Source organism: Grammomys surdaster, unplaced genomic scaffold (genome assembly GCF_004785775.1).
Source record: "Grammomys surdaster isolate TR1022 unplaced genomic scaffold, NIH_TR_1.0 220, whole genome shotgun sequence".
In the NCBI taxonomy this organism is placed as follows: Eukaryota; Metazoa; Chordata; class Mammalia; order Rodentia; family Muridae; genus Grammomys; species Grammomys surdaster.
The window spans coordinates 9227776-9252545 of record NW_021604665.1 but is presented as its reverse complement, the minus strand read 5'-3'; the positions used below and the strand labels follow the sequence as shown (position 1 = coordinate 9252545).

The 24770-nt window shown below is 41.1% G+C and overlaps 1 protein-coding gene across 2 annotated transcripts in view; it reads left to right on the top strand.

Moving 5' to 3' along the window:
- Shq1 (SHQ1, H/ACA ribonucleoprotein assembly factor) overlaps window positions 1-24770 on the top strand; it is a 96087-nt gene that overhangs the window by 30455 nt on the left and 40862 nt on the right. For both annotated transcript variants that reach the window (XM_028773066.1, XM_028773065.1), the window contains exons 7-9: window positions 4143-4297; window positions 6382-6435; window positions 7715-7838. In XM_028773066.1, the coding sequence (XP_028628899.1) occupies window positions 4143-4297; window positions 6382-6435; window positions 7715-7838 (333 nt within the window). The remainder of the gene's footprint in view (window positions 1-4142; window positions 4298-6381; window positions 6436-7714; window positions 7839-24770) is intronic.

Sequence of the window (24770 nt, the reverse complement as noted above, 5' to 3'; positions counted from 1 at the left end):
GTTTTGGTCTGGTATTTCCTCCCTTTTGGGATGGTAAAGTATGTTCTGTGCCATTGTATGTTGGAAGAATGTAATTTGCTTTTTGATTTTACAGGGGTTATAATTAAGAGACTGTCTTGAGTCTCAGAAGGGCCCTTGGACTTGGACCTTTGAACTTGATTGAGGCTGTGAAAGACTATGAGGGCTTTTGAAGTTGAACTAAATGTATTTTGTACTTAGAGAGGCCATGAGTGTGTGCTGGTGATTTGAATGAGAAATATTCCCTGTAGGCCCAGGTGGATAGACACTAGGTTCCTAGTTGGTGTAGTTGTTTAGGGAGATTTAGGAGGCATGGCCTTACTGAAGGAGTACCTAGAGGTAGGCTTGTAGAGTTTTATAAACTCACCCTTAGAGTTGTCTCTTTGTGCTTGATGCTTGTGGTTGAAATATGAGTCTCAGCTTCCTGTTCTGTTGCTGTGCTTGGCCCCACTTGCTGCCATACCCCACCTTTGACTCATCCCCTCTAGAACCCTAAGCCAAATAAATGCTTCCTTCTCTAAGTTATTTTTGGTCATGATGTTTTATGATAGCAACAAACAAGTAACTAATGCAGTCATGTTTTGCATATAATAGTTAGAAAGTGAAATGTTTGAGTTTTAACATACTTTATAATCATAACACTCTTTCTGATCATACTATAGACAGAATATTTTACTTTGTATAGTATTGAGAACTAATGATGTTAGTGTGAGATTGAATAGAAAAGCACGTTACATGGCCTTTCTGTAACTACAGAATGACTTCATGACGGGGCTGGAGAGAGTTCAGTAGGTAAAGTGCTTGGTGTGTAAGTGGAAGGTACTGAATTTGGATCCTCAGCACCCATATACAGTCCAGGGTGAGTGTGATAACCCATCTGCAAGCCTACAAACCGAGACAGGGCATCCCACAGTCAGCTGGCTAGCTAGACTATTGAGAATCGGTGAGCTCTAGGCTCACCAAGAAATATAAGATGGAAAGCATAGAGGAAAATACCTGATGCAACCTACACACACACACACACACACACGCACACACACACACGTATAAACATGTGTCTCTATAAACTATAAAATACACACATGCGCACACACACACATACCCTGCCCCTTGCTGGCTGTAGCATTGGGTAAGCTAGCTGGAACAGTGCTAAAGAGCTTGCCCTGGTGGTGTGGTGCCAGAGAGTTAGCAGGCAGACCAACTCAGCTACCTCCCAGGCTCAAATCCAGGGCTTTAGATTGGCCCACCCCAACATCTATCTACCCCATCTGCTGGAGTGAGTGAAGGGGCTGGTTCTGCAAATCCAAAGCTGCATGATCTCCATGACACAGAGCAGCAACAATATATCCAAGAATGCCTGTGAGGATCCAGTATTGATGGTGTAGCAGAAGTCAGAGGCCTTAAAGCAGACCAATGATGCATTTCAATGGACAATTGCAAGTAAAGATGTGTGGGCAAAAGGGTATACTATGTTGACACACTGTGACACAGTACAGCTTCCATGACAAGATTTTTTTATTCTACTTTTCCTTTCTTTTTGGGGGGGAGGTTTTCAAGGGTGGGGGATGAGATGGTGAATGGAATTGGGTACATGATGTGAAATTCACAACAAATCAATAAAAAGTTAAAGAAGAGAAAGATGCATGATAGATTGCCTAAATTCTAGGCATCAAAGGAAGCTTAGAAACTGAAGTCTCATATTTGCTTGTCTTCATGTAAACAAAGCATTTTGTTGTATCATTAACATTTAAGCATTTCAGTGTGTTGTTTTGGAATATGTAGTCAATATTTGGTAGAGTGGCTGATATATAAAAAGAAATATTTTTTCTCTTTTATCATGAAGTATTTAATGATGGAAGTGGGGAAAATACTGTATTTGCAACAGTTGACTAAAAGCAAAAATACTTTGAAGTAATTTTAGTAACAAAAGCAGCAAATCTGTCTTACAAGAGTTGGTGGTTCAGTAGAGTGGGGATTCGCTGTTCATCTGGAGTAAAGACAAGTCTTGAGACATGAAAGATGGCTGGCTTCCAGCTAGGTTTATGGTTACTAGTTTTTAAATGTGTATTCATGTTTTGCCTACATGTATATATGTGTGTGACACATTTGTGCCTGGTGTCTGCAGAGGTCAGAGGAGAGCATCAGATTCTCTGGAACAGGCATTACGGATGGTTTTGAATCATCATGTGGGAAGAGTGCTTTTAGCCAGTGAGCTGTCTCCCTAGCCCCAAGTGAAACAACGTTAAAGAAACTTCATCTATGACTGGGGTTGGAAAGATGTTAACCAAGGGTGTGAATCCACAATCTCTTTTTTCTGTTTGTTTGGGGTTTTTTTTTTGTTTATTTGGTTTTTTTTTGTTTTTTGTTTTTTTAAAGGGTGGTTTGGGATTATATTGAAAACAGTTTCTGTGGCAAAGGGTATTCCAAACAAAGTCACAGATTTGGAATTTAGTTACTGTTTATATTTAATGTATTTAATTTATTACTTGTATGGGTATGTGTATCCCATGGTTCATGTGTGGCGGTCAGAGAGCAACTTTGTAAAGTTGGTTTTCTCTTTCCCCCTTTATTGAGTTCTTAGGATCAGACTCATTATCCTTCTCCATGATTGACAAGTGTTTTCACTTGCTTAGCTATCTGCTGACCGAAGGATTTATATTTATAATACACAAAAAAAGTTTTAAAAACTTGACAAGCCAAACTATTCAGTAGGAAAATTGGAGAGAACACAGTCCATTGAGCAATTTATAGAGCAAATCCAGTTGCCAACACAACTGGGGAATAACACCCTACATTTAGCCAAGTGGCACTGACTGGAGTACCTGGTGTGCATCACGGAGTTTCTTGCTGTAGAACAGCTTTTCCCCACACTGTGTTCTCACAGTCTCCATGCATTACAGGTCAGGTCTGGCTCTGATGGCTTCTCTGATCAGGCCCTTGGGAGACTGTAATAGCTCAGACGTGTCCAGCCTGTGGCCAGTGGGGTGAGAGCTAAGAATGCAGGCCAACACAAAACCCTAAATTTACACAAAACATTATGAGCCCCTTTAATGATCTTTTTCATAGCTACATTGTTTGGTTCCTTGAATGTGATGATCATCGTGACACAACAGCATCATTTTGCAATGTTAAAAGGTTGGACATGCTTACCAGGCAAATATGCCCATCTCTCCTAAAAACTGGGTGTTGTTTGCTACAGTTTTCTCCAGGCTCATATCACTATTGACAGAATTCACTTCCCAGGTGCTGTAAAACTGTGGCCCCACTTTCTTGCATGTTCTTAAATCTTCAGATTGTAGAGGTCCTAGAAGGACCTTCCACATAGCCTTTTCACAAGGCACCTACCTCACCACAGGGCTATACCAGTTAAGACATCCTGGCTCGTCTCTGATAGTAGTGGACTGTGAGCATGGCAGTGACTGTACTGTCATCTTTGCCATACTCTGCTGTACAGAATCACGTGATAGGATCTATCCCACATAGGGAGTGGTGCTCCTCTTTGGGGGTCATCTTGGAAATCTTCTTACCATGGTCACTTAAATCCATTAAATTGGAAAGAAATGGGAAAAGCATTGCTAACTTTATTGTCAGGCAGGATGGGAAGTGTGTGTAGGAAGGTGTGCTGGTAATTTATGTCAGCTTGACACAAGCTAGAGTCATTTGGGAAGTGGGTACCTCAGTTAACACAAAGGCCTCACCAGATTGACCAGCATCCATGTCAAGTGGCACATAGTTGTCTTTAATGACACCTCTAGCCTCTTGCACTCATGTGCAAATAGCCACATACACATATAAGCACGTGTGTATACTCATGTACACATAATTTAAAATAATAAAGATAAACCTTAGGAAAAAGATTTGTGAAGTTGAAAACTGCTATTGAAATGTCCTAAGTGTAGCATAGTGTTGTGACGGGGGGAAAGGTCTAGAAGGTTTGAACAGATTCATGGCCCTTAATAAAGCTGGAGACGCCTCCTTTAAGAAAGTGCCTTATATGCAGTGTTAAAGATAAATAACTCTGATTTTGCTTTCTACATTCAGAATTCTAATTCTGGCAAATCTGCACTAGTGGTTTTATGAACTTGAATGGCACATTTAATTTTCAGAACTGTGTTTTCTTCTAGTGTCTTTTTCAGAAGAGGAAAAATATCAGCTACGAAAATTCGTGAATAAGTCTTACCTGCTGGACAAGACAGCTCACCGTCAAGTGTACTACAGTTTAGTTGACATCCTTCTGGCCTATTGCTATGAAATACGTGTCACTGAAGGAGAGCACAACGTAAGTCCATGTGTGCCAGTGTAGCTACTGTGTTAGCTAAAGGTAGCTAAGCCCTAGCTCCTCTGTTGAGTGCAAAGCCTGTTGTGACAGATGACTTAGGATCTGTCCTGCAGAAGTGCCCATGCGGTCACAGTAGATGGTAGTGGGGAATCATCCTTGTGCATAATGCTAATCTGTGGTCTTGCCTCTTCTCACGGGCAATGGATGTACTCGACAGATAGCAGAGCAGAGAAGTGTATGAAATAAAGCCAAGGGTGGAAAGCAGCCAGTTACCACACTCACTGGGGTTTTTCCTCAAAGTTTTCATTCATCACATGCAGAGTAAAGCCTTTTGCACAAAGAATCTAGCATACGGAATGTGTACTTGTAAAGACTTGTAATTCCCACTTTTTCCAAAACTAGAATCTTTTTGTTGTTGTTATTTAAAAGGATTACCTTAGGTTGATCCTAGGCCAAAGAGGTCAAAGCTAGGCTTAGCTGTGAGTGGAGAGCTTTTCATCTGTTTTCATCTTCGTTTGTATGCTAAAGAAGCTACAGGTTGTGTGTGTGTGGTGTAAAGTCTGTGGATTCAACCGGCAGTGCTTCAGTCCATCCTTCCAGTCTTTTAATCAGTGAAGAGAGGAATGCTGGGAAAATACCAGCCTGTGGGCCACTGTTAATGATTGCCTGGGCTCAGTTTTAGCCCTGTCTGTGTTTTCCTTTTTCTTTTTGATTATTCAAAAAAGGTAGATCAGTGGGATTTTTGTATAATTCCAGTAGTTAGTAATAACCACAGTCACAAGATTATTTACCTGCTAGGTTTTTTCACTGCATGTGTGTGGGAGGTCTGTGTGTGTGTGTGCTTGTTTACTTTGTATTGCAGCATCTGCTCTGTGATCTTATCCACTTACTTCACACAGCATCTTAGTGCAGTAGAGTTTGAGATGCCAAATTTTATGATTCTGAAAAATTTTAAAGTGACTATTGCAGTCTGCATATGATCTGCATCAATAATCTCAGGGTTATTTAGAGTGTCCTATATATGAAAATACTTTGTTTTTAAGTTGGTTTTTAAATATACTCTAAGTGAATAAAATATTTATGTGGACAAAAAGACTCTTCATTTTATATTATTGAATCTTTTTTAAAAGATTTAAATTTTTATGTATATGAGGTTTTGCCTGCATGTATGTATGTGCACCATGTTTGTGTCTGGAGAGGTCAAAAGAGGGCATCAGATCCCTGGAACTGGCATTATGGTTGGTTGTGAGCCACCATGTGGGAGCTGGGAACCCAGGTCCTGTACAAGAGCAACCAGTATTCCTGACCAACTAGTATCCACTGAGCCATCTCTCCAGCTCCACGTACTGAATCTTGATGAGTGAAAGTGTTTCACTTGATAAAACGTACCAATTCTTTCTTTTTAAATTTTTTTTTTTTTTTTTTGGTTTTTTGAGACAGGGTTTCTCTGTATAGCCCTGGCTGTCCTGGAACTCACTCTGTAGACCAGGCTGGCCTCGAACTCAGAAATCCACCTACCTCTGCCTCCCAAGTGCTGGGATTAAAGGCGTGCGCCACCACTGCCCGGCCCAATTCTTTCTTAAGAGCATGAAATCTTGCAACTTTTCAAACCCTGGACTACTGTTAATCTCAAATGTAGTCTCTGAAAGGCAAAGTTTCTCAGTGAGGTTTTTCAGGTACCAGGGCAGCAGCTCAGCAGCTCAGCAGCTCAGCAGCTCAGCAGCTCAGCAGCTCAGCAGCTCAGCAGCTCAGCAGCTCAGCAGCTCAGCAGCTCAGCAGCTCAGCAGCTCAGCAGCTCAGCAGCTAGTGACTTAGCAGAGAAAGAAGCAGTAAACATTTTGCTTCAGTTTTGTTTGAATGATCCTGCTTATTATTTGTATATTCTGTTCCTCTCATCAATGAAGTGTTTAATTTCATACAATTCTGAGCAAAGTGAGCAAAGCATCTGTTAGTCTTTGCATCAGAATATTTTCTATATTCATAAGTACACTGTGTGTCAATATACCTCCTGTATTAGTGTCAGTGGATATATTTATTTTTTTCAAATGACTTCTGAAGGTGACACTCCTTTCTCCAAAACCAAGGTCGAATCTGCATGGACCATCAGAAAGCTGAGCCCAACACTTTGCTGGTTTGAGGTATGATTTCAACTGAAAGTTGTTCATGTTTCTGTTGTTCAGAAAGTTAATTTTCTGTTTTTCTTCATTTTAGGTAATTTTTTTGTTGTTTAAATTTTTTTCTTAATGTTTTAAAATTCGGAGCTTTATTATACTTTCTAAAAAATACACTTTCTGGGGATAGTGAAGCCAGATAAGCATTTTATGAGTTGTGGGGGGAAATACTGTATGGAGGAACGCTGAGGCTGCTGGGATATTGTGGGTGGAGCTGCAGTTGTGCTGATAAACTGGGGCTCAGAGTTCAAAACGGAAAACAGACCTGGATGATAATGAACCTCCAGAGTGTCGTACTGCTATTGTTTATTTTGTTCATCAGTAAGTCATTCGATAAGGTTGAATGAATGTAAATTCATTGCTGAATTTACAGTTGAAGAAACTTAGATCATGCACCTTAAATAAATTGTCTTGTGTCCTATCATTTTATGTTTAGAGCTATTAATCTTCTTTTTTGAAAAAAATACGATTTTATTTGTCATTACTATTATTTTTGTAGAGCTCATATCATGGCATGTATGTGAAGGTCAGAGATCAATTTTGTAGAATCAGTTCTTGTCTTCCACCTTTATGTAGGTGGCAGGAATTGAACTCGGGTTTATATCATTAGTGCAAGTACTTTAATCAATGGAGCCATGACACTGCTCCTGCTGACCAGCTGCAGTGGAGGGATAATTGGTTTTGTATCTATTTTCTAAAAGAATAGTATCTTTTGAGTTTCTGAGTTCAGCACAGATTGTTCAACATCAAAGTTGTACCATCAGTTCAGATAATGCATACTTTATGTTGTAAAGTGGAGAATTCATCATCCATTGCTTCCTTCTGTGAGGAGATAAGATTCATTCCAGCACTGAGACAGGTACTGTAGGAGACTCTTACTCTTCCAAGGTTAAGAGTGGGCCAGCAGCCTTGTCGGTCACCTCAGCTAGAAGCTGCTTAAAAAGCCAGGAAGCTTGTCCTCATCCTCCTTTATCAGATCCAAATCTGAGTCTATAGGCTGAATGCCTGTCCCATTAAGACTCTAAAGTGATCCTTCTACATTTGTGGTTTTCATCCACATTTATGATGTGTTGATGCAGTGTGAAGAATTCTAAGTCTATGATAAAGTGAGACATATAAGTGACACAGTCTCACTTGTGTCAGTGATCTAGGTTTATAATGTTTAATAAGACTGTTCTTTTTCATTGTGTCCTTTTGTTGTGTAATGTACTTTATGGAAATGACTTACTGAGGTGACTTTTCACAGACCTGGACAGATGTTCATGAAATCCTGGTGTCCTTTGGAAGGAGAGTTTTGTGCTATCCACTTTACCGTCATTTCAAGCTGGTGCTGAAAGCCTACAGAGACACTATAAAGATTCTGCAGCTAGGTAAGGTAGGCTTGCAGATCTGGGCATTGAAAGTGATACATTTTTAGTATGTAAAGATATAATCATAAATGTTGCTCTTTTCTATATATAAATGACAAAAGCAATCAGGTCCTCCACCCCCTAGGATATAAAAGGCATGCTTACGTTTTTTAAGAAAGGGAGAATAAAGGGAGAAGTACACCAGCATGCCAGAGCATTTCACACTGAAGATAGATTACATTGCTCAGTTGAAATCCTATAACTTTCTAGGCACTGAGGTCATGTGGATCCAGTAATGAGGATAGAAAATTCTCTTCTCCAATGAGGGTTACAGCTCTGTCAGAGAGACATGATAACTAAATTAACAGTTCCAATACGGAGCCACAGGTATTCTGCCTGAGAGATACAGTGGTTGTTTAGGAGGGAACTTGTTACCAAGAGTTTAGCATGAAAAGTCAATACTTTCTGACTATAAGAACATGGGAAATTCCAGGCTTCAAAACAAATTCCAAATTGCCCATAACAGCGTCTTTAGAATAGAATAATTCCCAAGGTAGCGTCCATTTGTATAGATTAGTTCTGGCATATTCATGTAAAAGTCACTTTCAGTACTTCATGGTCTTTTTTTTTTTTTTTTGTCCTGCCCATGTGCGTGCATTGGGGAGGGGGGGGGGCGTCCGTTTCTTTGCCTTTATAAAGGTGTTTCTAAGGGGCTTAATTTTCATGTTTCAGCAAAAGAGGGGATGTCCATCTCCTACATCCACCAGAAGGGAAGTCAGTCTTCTCTATCTATAAGAATAGAAGTCCATCTCCTATATCCTTAAGAAGAGAAGCTCATCCCCTTATCCATAAGAAGGGAAATTCAGCCCCATGTCCAGGTGACTTCACTGGATTGTTAAGGACAGTCACATCTCTAGTGTTTTGTCCCAAGGGACAGCTGGCTTTTTGTCTTCAATGTGACCTGAATTCTTGCTGTGCAGGATGTGTGCTTGAAGTAGATCATAATTATGAAATAAATCATAGTTAACTGAAAGATGCCTTTTCATTCACCTGATAGGTTTAGACTAGCAGTATTTTACTTTGAAGGATTGTTGTTTAAGATAAATGAGTGAATATCATTGAGAAATCTATCTCCTTTAACTGTTGGAAACAAGCTGCCTTTTTTTATTTCGATGTTATTTTTTTTTTCTTGCTTTCCGTCCAAGGTATTTCTTGAATCTCTAAAATTACCTTGAAAAATCAATCTACTCTAAATGAATGATTGTCGAGCTGGAGCTGCACATCACAATTACTTGCTTTTTGTAGTCTTGCAGGAGTTTGTGAGCATTGTTCATAGATTTAAGCTTGGAGACTCTCATGTGGGGAAACCAGCAAAACTGTGGCAAGCTTTCCCATGCATATTCCCACGTACGTCCACTCTCGCCTTCATGCAGAGGAACTGTTACTTGTTACGTTTTATTCTGGGAAGTAATCTTGCGCTCTGGGTTTTTATTTGAAAAGTAATCAGTTCTGTGATTGCATAACCCAAAATAAATTTGATTGCCTTGACTTCAGTCTAATCAATTATTCAAACAGTTTTAGTAGTTAGAGCTGAAATTGAGAGTTAACTTTTCATCGTTATCACTCACAAGAAATAGTCTTATCAGCTGGATTTTGTTAGCAGCAGGAAACTTGAAATAACTCAGCAGGGCCTCTGTTGAAAATGAGTGTGCTCCAACTAAGCCACAGTGCTGGGTTCTGTGACTGGTGCTTCGTGTGGAAGCTCAGCACTGGATTGTCCTGCACTTGTGCCATTGAATGTGAGGGTGACAAGCTCTGAAGGAAGGTTGTGACCTGTGTTTACACAGGCGGATGGCACAGAAATGCCGTCATTATCAGAGAAGAATCACATTTGTTTGGATACTCCATAAGATAAGTGGAAATAGCACCAGCTTGGCATCTGGTGCTTCCAACAGTGAATTTGTATCTACTTGGAATTCAGAACACAGCCCTAGCAGTCACACTTGTGTAGTGAAGGTCAGATAGTGCTTGCATAGTAGAAAGTAATGAATGACTCTTCCCCAAAGAGACTCTGATTTCAAATGGATGCGTTTCCAGAGCCAACATGGAAATGCTTCAGGAGCCACAGAGAATACTTCATGCTAACTGTCTGGCTAAGTAGGATTTTTCAAAAATCCATGGATTTGCTTTATCTGACTTCATAACAGCCTTTACAAGGATGCTTTACTGGCCTTGAGCATCTTCAAGTTTCCTGGATCCTTCCCTCCTCTCATCTTGCAGAAGGCTGCTTATCTTGTACATTAAATCCAAACTTGCTCAGGGTGGGAAACCTGACCTTGCTCTGATAAGTGCTGTTTAAGTGTTTAACAAAGGACCTAGCCCATAGGGTTGTTCTCCCCTTTTCAGTCCTTTTGAGGGAACAAAATTCCCCCACTTGTATTCTCTGTTACTGACTCCTCAGCAAATGCCCAGCCTCTTCCTCATTAGATTTTTTTTTTTTTTTGAAAGAGTGCATAGAACCTTCCTGGAGCCATCCTTTAGCTGTTGTCAGTCAGTTGGGAATGAGAAATGTTGAAACAGGAAAATTTCCAGTGCACCCCAGTTTTATTCTACTGGAATCTATAAGCCATAGCATCCAACACTTGATGGAGCATACACTGTACACTTTACAGAGCATTTGGATTCCTATCTGTATCTTCTAGACTCTGAAGTTTTTCTCACTTCTGCTAGAAGGCCGAGCATAATGCGGTGGGAGGGTACAACCAGTTTCACCACTGAGCTCATTCTGTGTCCCTACTGCCTTGAACAGAAAGTATACTGCCTCTTATAATACATACCCATAGGGTTTCTGACACTTCAGAATCTATACATGGTTCCCCCCAAGTTCTAGTTGCAAGGGGAGTCTATCTAATTTCAGTACATGAAAATTTTACTTTGCACTTGTAAAGAGGAAACCTTGGCTTATCTGGTTCATTCCTGTTCCATGTTTCAGAGCCAGCAGTGAGTGGGATGGCTGTTGCAGGAAGGGATTGCAGGTGGCCTCCATGCCTCCTGACTTGTACATGGGTGATTCTGGAGATCCTCACACTTGTGCAGCAAGTACTTTATCCATTGAGCCATCTCCCCAGCTCTGGAAAATGCTTTCAAAAGTTCAGTAGTAGAAGATATCTCCAAATTAGAGTATTACCAAAGGAATTCCTTTAGATTGACTAATACTAACATGTCTCCTTAGACCTTTTAATTTTTATTGCTTAAATATATACTGTGCAACTATTCTGCAATCTATTCAGCACGTGTTTGTTGAGTGCCTGTCGTCAGACTCCTGAAAATGCAGTAGTTTGGATAGGGGTTAAGTATTCTGTTACATATTTCAAAGGATGTTTAGAGATTTTATTTTTCATTGTTGAGGATTGAACCTAGAGCCTGAAGTATTCTAGGAAAGTATGCTGTGCTACTCCAAAGGCTTTTGGTTTTGAGTTGTGTATATAATGAAAAGCTGAGAAGATAAATGTAGAGAGTAAGAATGTAAAACCAGGGAAGCTGAGGCATGTTACCTCCTTCAGAGAGGAGTTTCTGGGTATTTACCTTCCATGCCTTAGCTCCTGCCATTTTCCTAGCACATATTAAGTTAATAATATGACACATATTAAGTTAATTAAGTTGACGAGTTTATTTATTAATTGATTTTTTCATCAGACTTAAAAGCTCTTCTGTGCAAAGAACCCAGTAAAAATTAAAAGCAATAGAAAGAGGGGCTAGTATCTTTGCAGATGTTGCCGATCCCTACAGTGGCTTGCTTTTAGCCATGGTCAGCACCCTAGTGTTCTTTGACATAGTGGTTGATGGTGAGTCCCTAGGCTGTATCTCTTTCACTTCTTTGTAGAGAAAGAAAGTTCCAGAGACAGCAGAAAAGTTTCATACTCTGAGCTCAGGAGAGAAAGGATTTTATTAGAAGGGTTCCTTCTGTCACGGAGTTGTTCCAGGAGTCATGTGCCAGGGTAGTGACTTTATACTCCATAATGGCAAGTTCACCTGAGGGAAGACATTTTAGGGTAAGAACTTCATTCCAAAGCATATGGTCCTGGAAGTTGTCATGGTAAATGCTTTGCAGTGTTTTATGTGCTCTGCTGAGACTACATGGTTGGGTGGCTATCACATGGTCTTTACAAAAGGTGAAAGAAGGCATCATGGAATCCAGCAGGGAAATCCCAATTGGCAACTGAGGACATAGTAATGCTTTTAATTTGTGTGCGTCTTAACCCCTAGACCATTCCTTCTGCAGCTCATGGGAATGCATCCCACCCATCTGCTCACAATATCCAAGGACCTTTGTGCTCTCCCTGTGGTTCTTTTGTGTCCTTATGGTTTTTTGTTTGGTTGATTGGTTGTTTTGTTGTTATTGTTGTTTGTTTTTATCAGTTTGACATGTTTAAAGAGTTTTGTGGGAAGAGGAAACTCCATTGAGAAACCGTGTCTATCAGATTGCCTGTGGGCAAGTCTGTGGGGTATTGTCTTGATTATGATTGATGTGAAAGAGTCCAGCCCACGTGGGTTCTCTTTCCTGTGAAGGTGGGCCTGAGCTCTAAGAGTAGTGATAGCTGACACCTTTAATCCCAGCACTTGGGAGTCGGAGGCAGGTAAATCTCTGAGTTACAGGCCAGCCTGGTCTGCATAGTGAGTTCCAGGACAGCCAGAGCTACACAGAGAAACCCTGTCTCAGGGATTGGGGGCGGGGGTGTGCAGAGCAAACTCAAACAAACAAACACACAAACAAACAAGCAAAAAGAATGGACATTCAAAGAGCTATGAGGAGCAAGCAGGAAGCAGCTTTTCTTCTTGTTCTTTGCTTCAGTTCCTGCCTTGAGTTTCTACCTTGACTTCCCTGCCTGGTAGACTGAAAGCTGTTAAAGGAAATAATCCCTTTAACCCCCATATTGCTTTTGGTCATGGTGATTTATCACAGTGGAAACCATAGCTAAAACATTTGGGTTACATATTTTCCTTATTCCTCTTCAAGGCTAGCTGCATTGCAGAGATTAAGTTTATGATTTTGAATAAAAACTAAAGTAAGAGGGGACATAGCCTTAGTGTCTGTGTCACTAAGTACTGAGACAGTATTGTGTACTAGCAGGCACACAACACTTAAGCAGGTACCCTCCTTAAAAGAAACGTTCACTTCAACAAAGGGAAATGATGATTCACTTGAGGTCAGACAAATCCTCAGGGGGACTAACTAATACATCCAGTTCTAGATACAATTCACTTAAGCCCGAATTAAAATCTCACAGGAGCAAGCTTTGGAGCAGGAGTCAACTCCCAAATTGGGGTACCAAGCCAAGAATGTTGGAAAGTGTAGGGATGATGAGTGAGCCAGCCCACGCTACTATCTACTTCCTCCCCTCTCAAGCATAGAGACTTGAACTCTTATCTGTTCCTTAAGTACCAGTATATGTTCCTGTCTCTTCGGTGGTTCTATCTTTCCATGCATGTTAGTTAGCCTCAGAGCATTTGCAGATTCCTACCTATCCCCAGCTAGAAGGTTGTTGATGTACAAATGACTATAAGAAAACCATGTCCCCTTGTTTCACAGAATCCCAGCGTCTCTAATAACTCCTGGTTATCACGAAGCATTGTTAGCTGTTAGAAATGTGCAGATTGTTCTTACGGTTATTTGTTAAGCTATAATTATAAGAAAAGTTTTTTATTCACTTAAAATACAGTATAGGGGCTGCATTTCTTACATGGCTTACATGTTACAAATTGCCTTTAGTTACTGTGAAAAATTAATAGTTTAAGGTTATCCTGGTACCAACAAATCACTTACTGTTTTTGAATGTTCTGTTCCTTGAAGTTTGAGTTATACAGTAGTGCTCACTGGTGGTGATGGTTCAAACAACTTATCACTGAAATACTTTCAGAGCAGTCACTGTCTAGGCTATATTTCCTACGCTATTTGTCTTTGCTGCGTTTGCTAATTTCTTCAGTTTCTTAGCTGAGTAGTATAAAAAAAAAAACAGAAGTTAGTTATATTTTTGAATGTGTGATTTTTAAAAAGTTCATAATAGTTCTCTTTAAATATCTGAAACATCAGTGTTAAGCCTTTTTTTTTTTGAAAATGGGAGTAACTTTCATTCTGTGTTCTGTAAGAAGATAAAGGCAGAAAATTGTATTTATTTAAAATTCAGTTGGGGTAAGGAGAGAGGAGAGCTTTTATTTGATTTAAGGTTCTATTGCGTATTAACGTTGGAACTTAGATGGAATGGATTGTGTCATTTTATGTGCCCCCCCACCACCAAACATGCAAGAATTCTATTTATGTGACTGTTTCTTTAAATAAGCTGCTCTCTAAATACTAGCAAGTGACACACATGCATGTGTTCAGTAGACATGAATCAACTCTGTTTTGTGTGCAGGGCATTAAAACAGAATCAATGAAAAATATAAGGTTCTATACAGTTTGGGCTTAGCCTAGGAAGCATTTACTGTGTGACAGGAATGAAGGGACAAAAGATAAGACCTGAAATATATGCATTTGTAAGATAAAGGGGCCTGGGGATATATGATAAATGACTCAGTTGGCCAAAGTACTTGCCCTACAAATTTAAAGACCCAAGTTTGAGTCTCTCGTACTCTCATAAATGTCAAGTGTGCATGGCGGCCTGCTTTTACTCCCAGCTCTTGAGAGGCAGAGATAGGATACCCAGAGCAAGCTAGCTAGCCTAGCTGAATGGAGGACTCTGGGTTCAAGTAAAAGACCTTGCCTCAGTGTATAAGGTGGAGAGTAGTCAAGGAAGATACCTCTGTCCTCTGCATGTACACATATGTATACCATACATATGTACACATACAAAAAAGTATGTATTTATAAGGCAAAAAGTATGTATAAGATAAAAATTAGAAAGTTTCATAAGAAAACAACTTAACTATACCTGACAAACTGAATCTATCCTGTTTGGTCCTTGAGTTAAGTAAAAATCTTTTCATATTTTAACTTAAAATTTTTTTATCTCATTTACTTTTATGTAGGAGAGCTATTAAGGTAGAGTCTCATATAACCCAGGCTGACCTTAAACTCTTCATGTGGATGAGACTGGCCTAGGACTGTTGGTCATCTTGCTTTTAGCTTCCTTCTTGCCAGTGCTAGGATTTTAGACATATGTCATTATGCTGTCTCTTTTACATTTTTAAGTGTTTGAAAATATCATAAGAAAAGTAGTACTTTGGGTCAGGCCAGGTAGCATATACCCTTAATCTTGGCACTTAGGAGAACATACAGGAAGATTGCAAGTTCCTGCACATGGGTAGACTGTGTCCCCAAAGAAAGATAAAAATAGTGTTCTGTGACATGTGAATTATATTCACTTCATAGTTTGGTGCCCGTAAATAAAGTCTTATCAGAACACAGACATACCCAGTCACTTATATATTTTCTATGGCTGCTTTTATAATTCAGTGGCATGGTCAAGCAGTTGCAGCAGAGATACAGCCTATAAAGCTAGAATATCAAGTTTCTAGCTCTTCACAGAATAGATTTACCACCCTTGCCTCAAGTTTATTGTGAAGGATTGGAGGCAGCCCTCTCCTGTGAGCTGAGGTCATGGGCTGCCTCGCGTCTGTAACAGCAACGTATTAACATGTAGATCACTTTCGTTGCTGTCCCTCCCTGAAGGACAAGATGGAACTGATATGTTTGGTTCACAGTAGCATAAGAACCCCCACACTAGGAAAAGCAAACTGAGACGCAGTTGAGCAAGAAGTAAACAAATAAGGCAGGGTGTATGAAAACCATGATGAGGCCTGAGAGCTGGGCAGATCCATGGCCCATCTGTCACTGCTGTCACTGTGTTCTGTGTAGTCTTGCTCCTCTACAGGACTTTAAAGGAAGAAGAAAGTAATAACACCAACAGTTGACATTTTAAAAAATCACCTCTCACACGTCGTCAAAAGATGCAGATGTGACGAACTGAGTGGGTTTTCTTTAGGCGCCACTTAAAGTACTAACTCTTTCCTCCTGTGCACTTGTGTTTCTTCTCTCTGACCTCATACAGTTACTTTCCCAATTTAAGGCTGAAACAGTTCCTAAAAATGTGTCAGAACTTTTCTTATTCAGTAGTATCTGATGGAAAAGTGAAGTCTAATACTATCAATTCAAACAACCAAGTTTTAGATGAACATAGAAATGCATGGCATATTCTTAGGATGAAATTGTTGAATCAGAATTGTGCTAAAATGTTTTTGAAGTTTTTAGTATATTGTTTTAAGGATAGGTTTAGATGGCGCTATTTTGAGAGCTGTGTATCTTCAGCTTCTTGTCCATTTTTTTTACTCACTATGTAAATTGGAATTTTTTAAAAAAAGAGTTCTACCTTGAATTTGAATGTCTTGTTCTAAACTGTCTAAATGAGTAAGAATTAGTTATGCAGCTATCAAGTAATTCTGATGATGTCTGGCTGTGTGCTTAGAGATGGAAGCGTCTGACGTTTCCATAGACTCTGATTAAGGGTTGTAAGAACTGAAAAGGCTGAAGCAGCCTTGGTTTTGTACTGAGAGGAAACAGTCCAGCTGAGTTCCAGGGAATAGATGTAATAAGAGAAGAAGTTTCAAACAAGTTGTATGTTGTTGGATGATCTTCCCTAGGAAGACAACAAACCAAACAAACAGTTCTACCCAAATCTAGTTTAGTGCCAGTGAGCTTATTGGAGTCACTTAGAGAATCATTGTGGAGGGGCTTCTTACATCAGCATGGATGAATAAAGACAGTGGACTCACCCAGAGTCCCAGCCCAGTGTGAGTAGCATTCTTGGAGCTCCCTGCATAGCTTTTAGGCAGCTTACCTGGTCCTAGAGTCACTTCTCTTTCTCAGTTATTGCTGCTCTGTAACCTTAGGGAGAGGTCTTGCGGCCCACGTCTTCTAAATTGAATTACCTGTACATAGTCCACTCTTTCCTTCAGTTTTTACTTTTTTTTTTTCCTGCCTGCTCTTTTGTGTTCCCTGAAGGAGGTGACATAGATGATTTGGTTACTTTCTTTTATAGCTGAGTACTGAGCCACTAATGACTGTTACAGTCACTTATTCTTAAAGGAATTCACCATTTATAAGGCTTTACAAATCACCACCCACTGCAAAAGGGACGTTCCCCTTTATACTTGAGACTGCAATAGTGGTTTATGGATGCGAACATGAATGTTTTAGAAAGCAGTTTGCTGGGCACAATAGCAGTTGCTTTTCCACTGGAATCTAGCCATAGGTCTTCCCTGTGATTTACCATGCCAGACATGACATTCCTCCTCTGAAGAGGGCCTTAAATTCAGTCAGCAAGCAGTTAATGACACCTGTAACAGTCACACCACTATTGTTTTAGTGGACTTGTTTTTACTGGGAATATAGGTAGAATACTAAGCAGTATCCTTAACCAAACAGGATTGCTGGTGACAGTCCTGCCCCTGCACGCTGCATAACATCCTGTAGCATCGTGAAAGCTAGCAAGCAAGGAGAGAGCTTCCAGCTCATTCCCAGCCTGACTTCTATGCATCCTACTGCCAAAGTATATGGTTTCTTAAAGCAGTAGGGACTTACCATCTAATTTTGGCATGCAACGAACAGTAGTAGCAATAGCCTTTTTGGTTTGCAGGACCTCAGGAACCTCCTTGGTTAACATGTAGCATTGGGGTTGTCACCCACTATTATGGCTCCTTGGAGTGCCTTTTTCTACCCCTGTGTCGTGCCTTTGTTTAAACTCTTTAACGCATTTTTATTGTTATTCCAGATGCTGTTCAAATCTGTAAGGCTGTAGTTTAAAACTTGCGTGGTGAGCGGGGCAGGTCAGCTGAGCCTGTGCTGCGGTCGTTTCCCTGCTGCGGTACGAGTTTCCTACTTACACAAAGGTGTAAGTTCCAGGAGACACGTGGAATTGAAGATATGGAAGTTTTATTGGCCATGACAATGTATCTGGATGTGAAAGCTCTCCCACAAAATGCCAGAAGGGGCTTCCTTATATTGGGAGCGGGAGAGAGGCGGGGCTAGGGAGATGAAAATTTAGTTATCTACATCCCTGGCCTTTAGGTAATTCATTAATATGTAAATCTCGAGGCAGAGGTCTATTAGTCACGCCCTTTACCTGTGCCTTACGTGACCTAGCATGGAGGTTAAATGGAGACTGCATGTTAGGTCTCTGGGTTCTGGGGGTGTGGCCAAACACCCCAGGATTTCTACAGCCCCACATAAGGCACACAAGAGATAACATAGCAATATATAATGAAGCTTTTTTTGTTTGTTCGTTAAGGGAGATCATCAAGCCTTTTAACAGAGGAAGGCAAGGATCTTTGAAGGCAAAACCTGTTCCCTCCAAACAAGTGCCAGTTTGTCTTGGAGGATAGTAAAAGAAATCTTTGTATTGTCTAGTAGAGTACAAAGTGACCTCATCATGCACATCAGTTGCTTCATCAAAGAACCATGTTGAAGGCTCAGTCAGTTAAGTGCTTGCCATGCTGGCATAGGGACCTGAGTTCAGATCCCTCGCATAATGGAAAATCTGTACATGGTAGTGTACATTGTAGTCCCAGTGCTAGGGAGATGGAACCAGGGTTCCTGGGACATGCTGGCTAGTTAGTCTAGCTGATGAGTGAACTGTTGTTTCTATAGGTTGAGAAGTGATTGAGGATGCTATCCAACATTGACCTTTGGCTTCCGTGCACTCACAAATGTATGTGTTCTAGCAGGTCTCTTGTATGCGTGCACAAGCTCAGTGTTGAATACAGTGGCTTGTAGAGAGATACTACCCAATCTAGTCTTCCCTAGTCGGTAGTTGTTCTTCGTGAGATATCTGGGTTGACTCATCTTGGGGTGCTGCTGCAACTGCTGCTGTGGCTGTGAGTCTGTCCACCCCAGTGGTCTCTGTGGGACTAGCTTGTACTGCTCAGCCTAGCTCAAGGCCAGGAGGGATCAGGGCTTTGCTACGGCCCCGTGGTTGGCACTGGAGTCAACTCGGCTTCTGACAGGCTCTGGCTACCTGTGGCAGTTTTCCTGTTCTTCAGTCTCGGCTGGCTGTGAAAAAAGGCTGCGTGAGCACATTGCATGTTCTGGATGTGAACTGCCCACCCCAAGATAAGCTTCATCTTTCCCACCCGTGTTGCTGCATCTTTTATGCCTTCCCTGAACTGTGCTGAGGCTTTAAAGGTATCAGAAGTTCACTGGCACAGCCTTTGCTGTTCTCCTTAGGAACTCTGCTCAACAAATCTTGCCACGTTTGTCACTAGCAACCTGCACAGACTCCTTTGTCTACTTTGACTTTTTCCTTCCCTCTTGATTGTTTTTTGCACTTTCCATACCTGATTTACATGCCAGGGTCATCCAGGTCTGCCAGAATTTCTCCTGTCATAAGGATTGTGTCCTATCTTAGGGCTCAGCAACACTACTAGAATGAAGTCCTTCTGAGTCACTCTCCTTTTCCCTCTTTCCTTCCTCACTTCACTTATCTTTTTTGATATATTTTGATGTGTGTGTCTATGTGTAGATTTATACATATGAGTACAGGTGCTCATAGAGGCCAGAGGCTTCGGATCCCCCTGAGGGAAGAGTTAAAGGTGAAGATGAGTCCCCTAGTGTGGGTACTGGGACCCTAACTTGGGTCTTCTGAAGAACAGTATGTGCTCTTAACCACTGAGCTATCTCTCCAGCCTTTCAGCTTCTTTCTTAACTTGGCTGTGAACAGTCCTATCAGGTGTCCTGTCATCAAGTACTGCTCTTCTTACACAGAACTTCCTCTTGCTGCCTGCCTTGTATTGCCTTAATGAACTTCATGGAGACCTCAGCTGGTGATAACCAAGGCTTTGTGATGGTGCCCATAGCAGTCCATGGGTCCTGCTATTGCTTGCATTACCTCTGTTTCAGGGAGAGATGAGTGATTATATTCCTTAGTGTCTTGGTTATTTTTCTATTGCTATGATAAAACACCGTGACCAAGGTAACTTATCAAACATTTCATTTTGGGGCTCACAGTTCCAGAGTATTAGAGTCTGTTACCATTTTGCTGGGAATATGTGGCAAGCAGGCATGGAACTGGAGCCATACTTGAAAGCTTACAACTGATCCACAAACAGGAAGCAGTGCTAACTGGGTTGGTATGAGGTTGAAAAAGCCTCCACCCCTCACCCCTACCAGTGACACACCTCCTCCCACAAGGCCATACCTCCTAATTCTATCAACTGAGGACCAAGTATTCAAATATATGAGCCTGGGGGGGGGGCATTCTCATTCAAACTAGCACATTCAAATTTCTCTGTGTCTGTGGCACCAGGGCAGGAAATACACAGTCACTTCTCCTGTACTCATCCTCAGTTCTGTTGGTCCTGTTTGGGTGTCTGTCAAGAGCATTGTATGATTCTTCCTGGGGAGACATGAACAATTTCTGTTCACCCTAGATAGGTCACTGACGGACAGACCAAAGGAACAGCTTCCTCCCCGTCTAACTTAGTAAACCAGTGAGTTTATTAGGGTTACTTACAGGCATGTAGATGAAGGTTCACTCACAGGAATGTGGTAACTCAAATGGCAGCTCCACCTCCAAGAAGCCCACCTTGGCTTAAGTGCTGACTCACAAAGCTGTGTCTCTATAGTGTCCCCAACAACTGGCAGGTAGCTTGACTGGCCCTTGAGTCCATTCTCCCTAGCAACTGCTTATGGCCTTTTGTAACTTTGGAGGTTTTGTGGATACTGTAACTCAGAAGCTTTCTGATGCCTATAGGCCGTCTTCCCTGCTGGAGGGGTGGTCCATTACTAGGTGTTTTGTTGTTGTTTGTTTTCAGTTGTTTGTTTGTTTTTGTTGTTTTGAGACAAGGGTTTTTTCTGTATCCCAGATTGGCTCACTGTTGCCAGGGTAATCCTCCTGTGCTAGAATGTTGGGTGTGAGGACAGTGCCTATATACAATAATACAGGAAGCTTGAAGTCAGTCCACTGGTACATATTAACCAAGCAGTTTGAGCAAGGATGGAAATGTCAGCTTCTGTCTCCTCCAGAGTGCAGCCTTTATTGAACAGGAACATATCGTTTTCTGGACATTGTTCAAAATCCAGAGAATGAAAAAAGAAAACTCACCCTTTCCTGCCTAGGAGTTCACTACTTGGTGGTAAGTGCAGATGTTGTGTTTATGGCATAGTAGCTAAGAGTCAGATGTATTTATTTTCAAATCCTAGACAAATCATTCATTTCTTGTGAAACAAAAAAGCAAGTGCCTACCTTGTAGGGTTAGTGATGTGCTGCGATGGCGGCTCTAATTGACGTCATAGAGAGATGTCCTGGGCATTACAAGGGCACCTGAAATGGAGATGGAGGAGAGCTAGGACTCTGTTCCAGAGGAAGGAATGTCTGAACTGATACCTGGATGGTAAACTAGACACTTATTGAGCCTTGTGCACTTCCGGCAGTAACTGAGTGTGCTCTTGCTCCCTGCTAATTCTGTTTGTGAATGCATGGACATGATGTGCCACTGGATAGCAAAGAATAGGTTCTTTAACTGGCCTTACTCTGGCTAACAGTAAATCATTGTTTTAAGTATGTGCTGCTTCTTACAATGCAGAAGTGAAGACCTTAAGTGGAATTTGAGGTTATAGAAGACTTACCCAGAGTGAGAAGCATTTTGTTGGTAGGGACGTGACTTTCTTCTACATCTTAGCAGGGCTTGATAGTGAAGCAAATTGCCACATTTTGGTTCTCTTAATTTTGATTGATTTGACACAGTATTTCTATCTTCTCTCTTTTTTAGGCTCAAATGAACTATGAAAATTAATGTTAAAATAGTTGCTAAGATATCTCTTTTGATAATATTGTCTTATCAAACATTAAGAAATTTACCTAGTTGTCTGCTAAATTATGTTAAAGATGATAATTACTGTTGGCTTTTGTTCTGATAACAATGAGGCAGCTTTTCTGTCAGTACCTTAAAGTCTTCTTTTTCCCTTTTTTTTTTTTTTTTTTGGCTTATCTTGTGTAGCTTAAAACATTAAAAAGGGGTGTAGTCAGGAAGGGCCCTTGTTAAGCAAGTATGAAGACCTGTGTTTAAATGTCCAGCACACATGTGAAATGCTGTCGTTTGGCTGCCAGCTTCAGTGAGCGAGTCTGTCTTGAGAGAATAAAACAGAGAGTGTCAGAGCAGTCTACTTAATGTTCTCCCCTGGCCCTCCACTCACTGGCTAGCTTTAGCTACTCACTGAGCCCCAGTCCAAAGAGAAATACTGTTTCAAGGACCAAGAAAGATGGCTCCTGGAGAACAACTGAGCTTGACCTCTGACCTTCACGTGCATAGATAAGAGTGAGGTGCCTAGAAAGCTATGGCTGCCCATTGAAAAGAAACTGAGATTTTCTTGGGTGTAGGTAGCAGCTGACATTATTTTTCCTTTTTTGGCATTTAGCCAGCAAAAGCATCTCCTACTCTGATCCTTCTATGGATGGGAGCAATTTCTTAAGTGCCTCAGCTATAAGCTGGTCTGTCAGTGAGAGATTATTGCTCAACCTGGCCGCTAATAGGAAGGAAAGCCAGAGAACATGTTAAATCGTGTTTACTGGCCACCTACTTATTATTGTCTTACATATTTTCTTTATGTCGTCATTATATTTCTGTGTGCCATCATTAGATAGTCATTCCTGAATCAATACATTCATGGCTCTTGTCATTTATAGTCCTGGGACACTACTTTCCAGTACCTTCATGGGTGAGTAGGAGACCCTAGATTCAGGGTCTCTCGTGAATGGGGTTAGCTTATCTAGCCAATCAGTTTTAGGGAATCTCTGAAGTTGGGGCCATTTGACATCCTGGGGACAGAAGCTAGCTCCTTCCTGCAGTGAAAATAGTTACCGTGGTTACTGTGCAGAGTACCTTTGTTTTTTATACTCTGGAGCAGGCAGTGAACTGCTTGAAAAATGGTCACTTTCCTGCAGTGCCTTTGAGCCAAAATAATTGTCTTAGCTTTAGGCCTGAACAGCTTTTTTATGCTCATAGGATGTATGACAAGAACACAACTGGGTAAAGCCCCACAGGAGGCATAGACTGTGAGTCCCTGTAAGCTTCTGGTCACTGGCCATGTGACAGCCTAGAAGAGAGCTAGTCTTTTCCTTTGTGGTTAGTTACTGAGTAAGTAGCTGAGTACAGGACAGAAAGAATATTTGGTACAAAGGAGATGTTAAAAACCCCAGCTATCTACCCTAGCTGTAATGCAGTGCTCACCATGGGGGAAGCTGGCTGCTAGCTTGAGAGACTAAACATGGCATCAGATGACAATAGAGGGTTGGAGGAGGGGTGAGTTTAATGTGCTTCTTTTAGATTATCTGGGTATCTTTTACCATGCTATGACATAGAATTCCATGAAAATAGTTTTGGTAAGGCTTGTGGAAGCATAGCTTTTAAAGAGAGCTTATAAATCCCTTTTTCTCAAGCTGTTTTGCATGTGAAAAGCATGCTTGTTGAAAACCTCATCTGAATATTGTTTCTCAGTGGCTTAAATACACATGAATGAAATTTTTGAGCATTCTTCTGTCAGTATTTAAGGGCTCTATGGTAGATTGTGTCCAGGTTTTCATTGAACATATAATGTGTTTCTGGTGGACGTTTGAAAAAAGGGGTGGTGTGAAGAGTGAGTAACTGCTCCTCCACATAGACCAGTACTGGGCACACAGTGGGCTCTCCCTGTTGAGTTAGTGAATGGGCCAGTACTCCCTACCAGCCTAAATCCTGCATTTTCTGTTCATCTGGTTATATTAAGAAGATATGAGACCTTAGGAAGGAGTCCTCGAGGCTGTCACATTGTCGAGAAGTAAAGTCGAGTTTCAAGAGAAGAGTTTTTTCTGGCAAAGACCTGTGATTGTTACTTGAAACTCTTCATAGTCAGTCAACCAGTTACCTAAGGTGCTGGTTAGGTTTTGTTTTTTTTTGTTGTTTTTTTTTTTTTTTTGTCAATTTGATACATGCTGGAGTTATCTAGGAAGATGGAATGGCAATTCAGAAATTGCCTCTATCAGATTGGCCTATAGGTAAGTCTGTGGGTGCATTTTCTTGATTAGTGATGGATGGGGGAGGTCCCAGCCCACAGTGGGTGGTGCCACTACTGGACAGGTGGTCCTGCATTATATAAGAAAGCAGTCTCAGCAAGGCAGGAAGTCAGCAGTGTTGCTTTATGGTTCTATACGCAGGCTGAGGGCTGCAAGATGGCAAGTTAAGGTAGGACTTCGATTGTATGCAAGTGGCCACAGTAACTGTCTCAAGTGATGGGGTGGACACCTCCACTACCTGCTTATTATAAATATAAAGTAGGTAATGTGGAAGGCAGAGGTTCAAGAAAAGAGGAAATAAAAATAGAGCACATACCTGTGGTGAAGCCAAAGCACCGCCTCCCAAAAAACCAAAGGTGAACTGAACCTGGAAGAATGGTTAGAACAGTTCCAACTGCCAAAGGAACAAAGAGTGTCATACTAGATACAACTGATTCTCTCTTGACTTCTCTGTTTTGGTGAATATTTAGGACTCTGTCAGTTATGGAGAGGGGGCAGGAAGAAGAGGCATTTCCAAGGCAAAAGAATACAGGTTTGGGGGTATGAGGGTTGAAAGGAGTTGCAGGGAAAGACACTGGGTGATCATCATGCTGTGTGTAGATTTCAGACTGTTGAAAGGGGAGCCTGCTAAGTGTTTTCCCTGCTAAGACGTGTACATTGTGTTGTAGGTATTGGGGACCACCTCTGAAACAGCGAAAGTTTTCTCTTTCAAAACATGCTTTCTAGCCAGCTGACAGGGCAGGCCTGTAATCCCAGCCACTCAGCATGGAGGCAGGTGGATCATAAGTGCACAGACAGCCTGGGTAACTTAGGACTGTTTTAAAAATAAAGGATAAGGGGCTAGATCATTAGTTTTAAATGTTCCTAAGAAACTCTTAGAACTCTGAACTGTTTTAAATATATTACCTCTTAA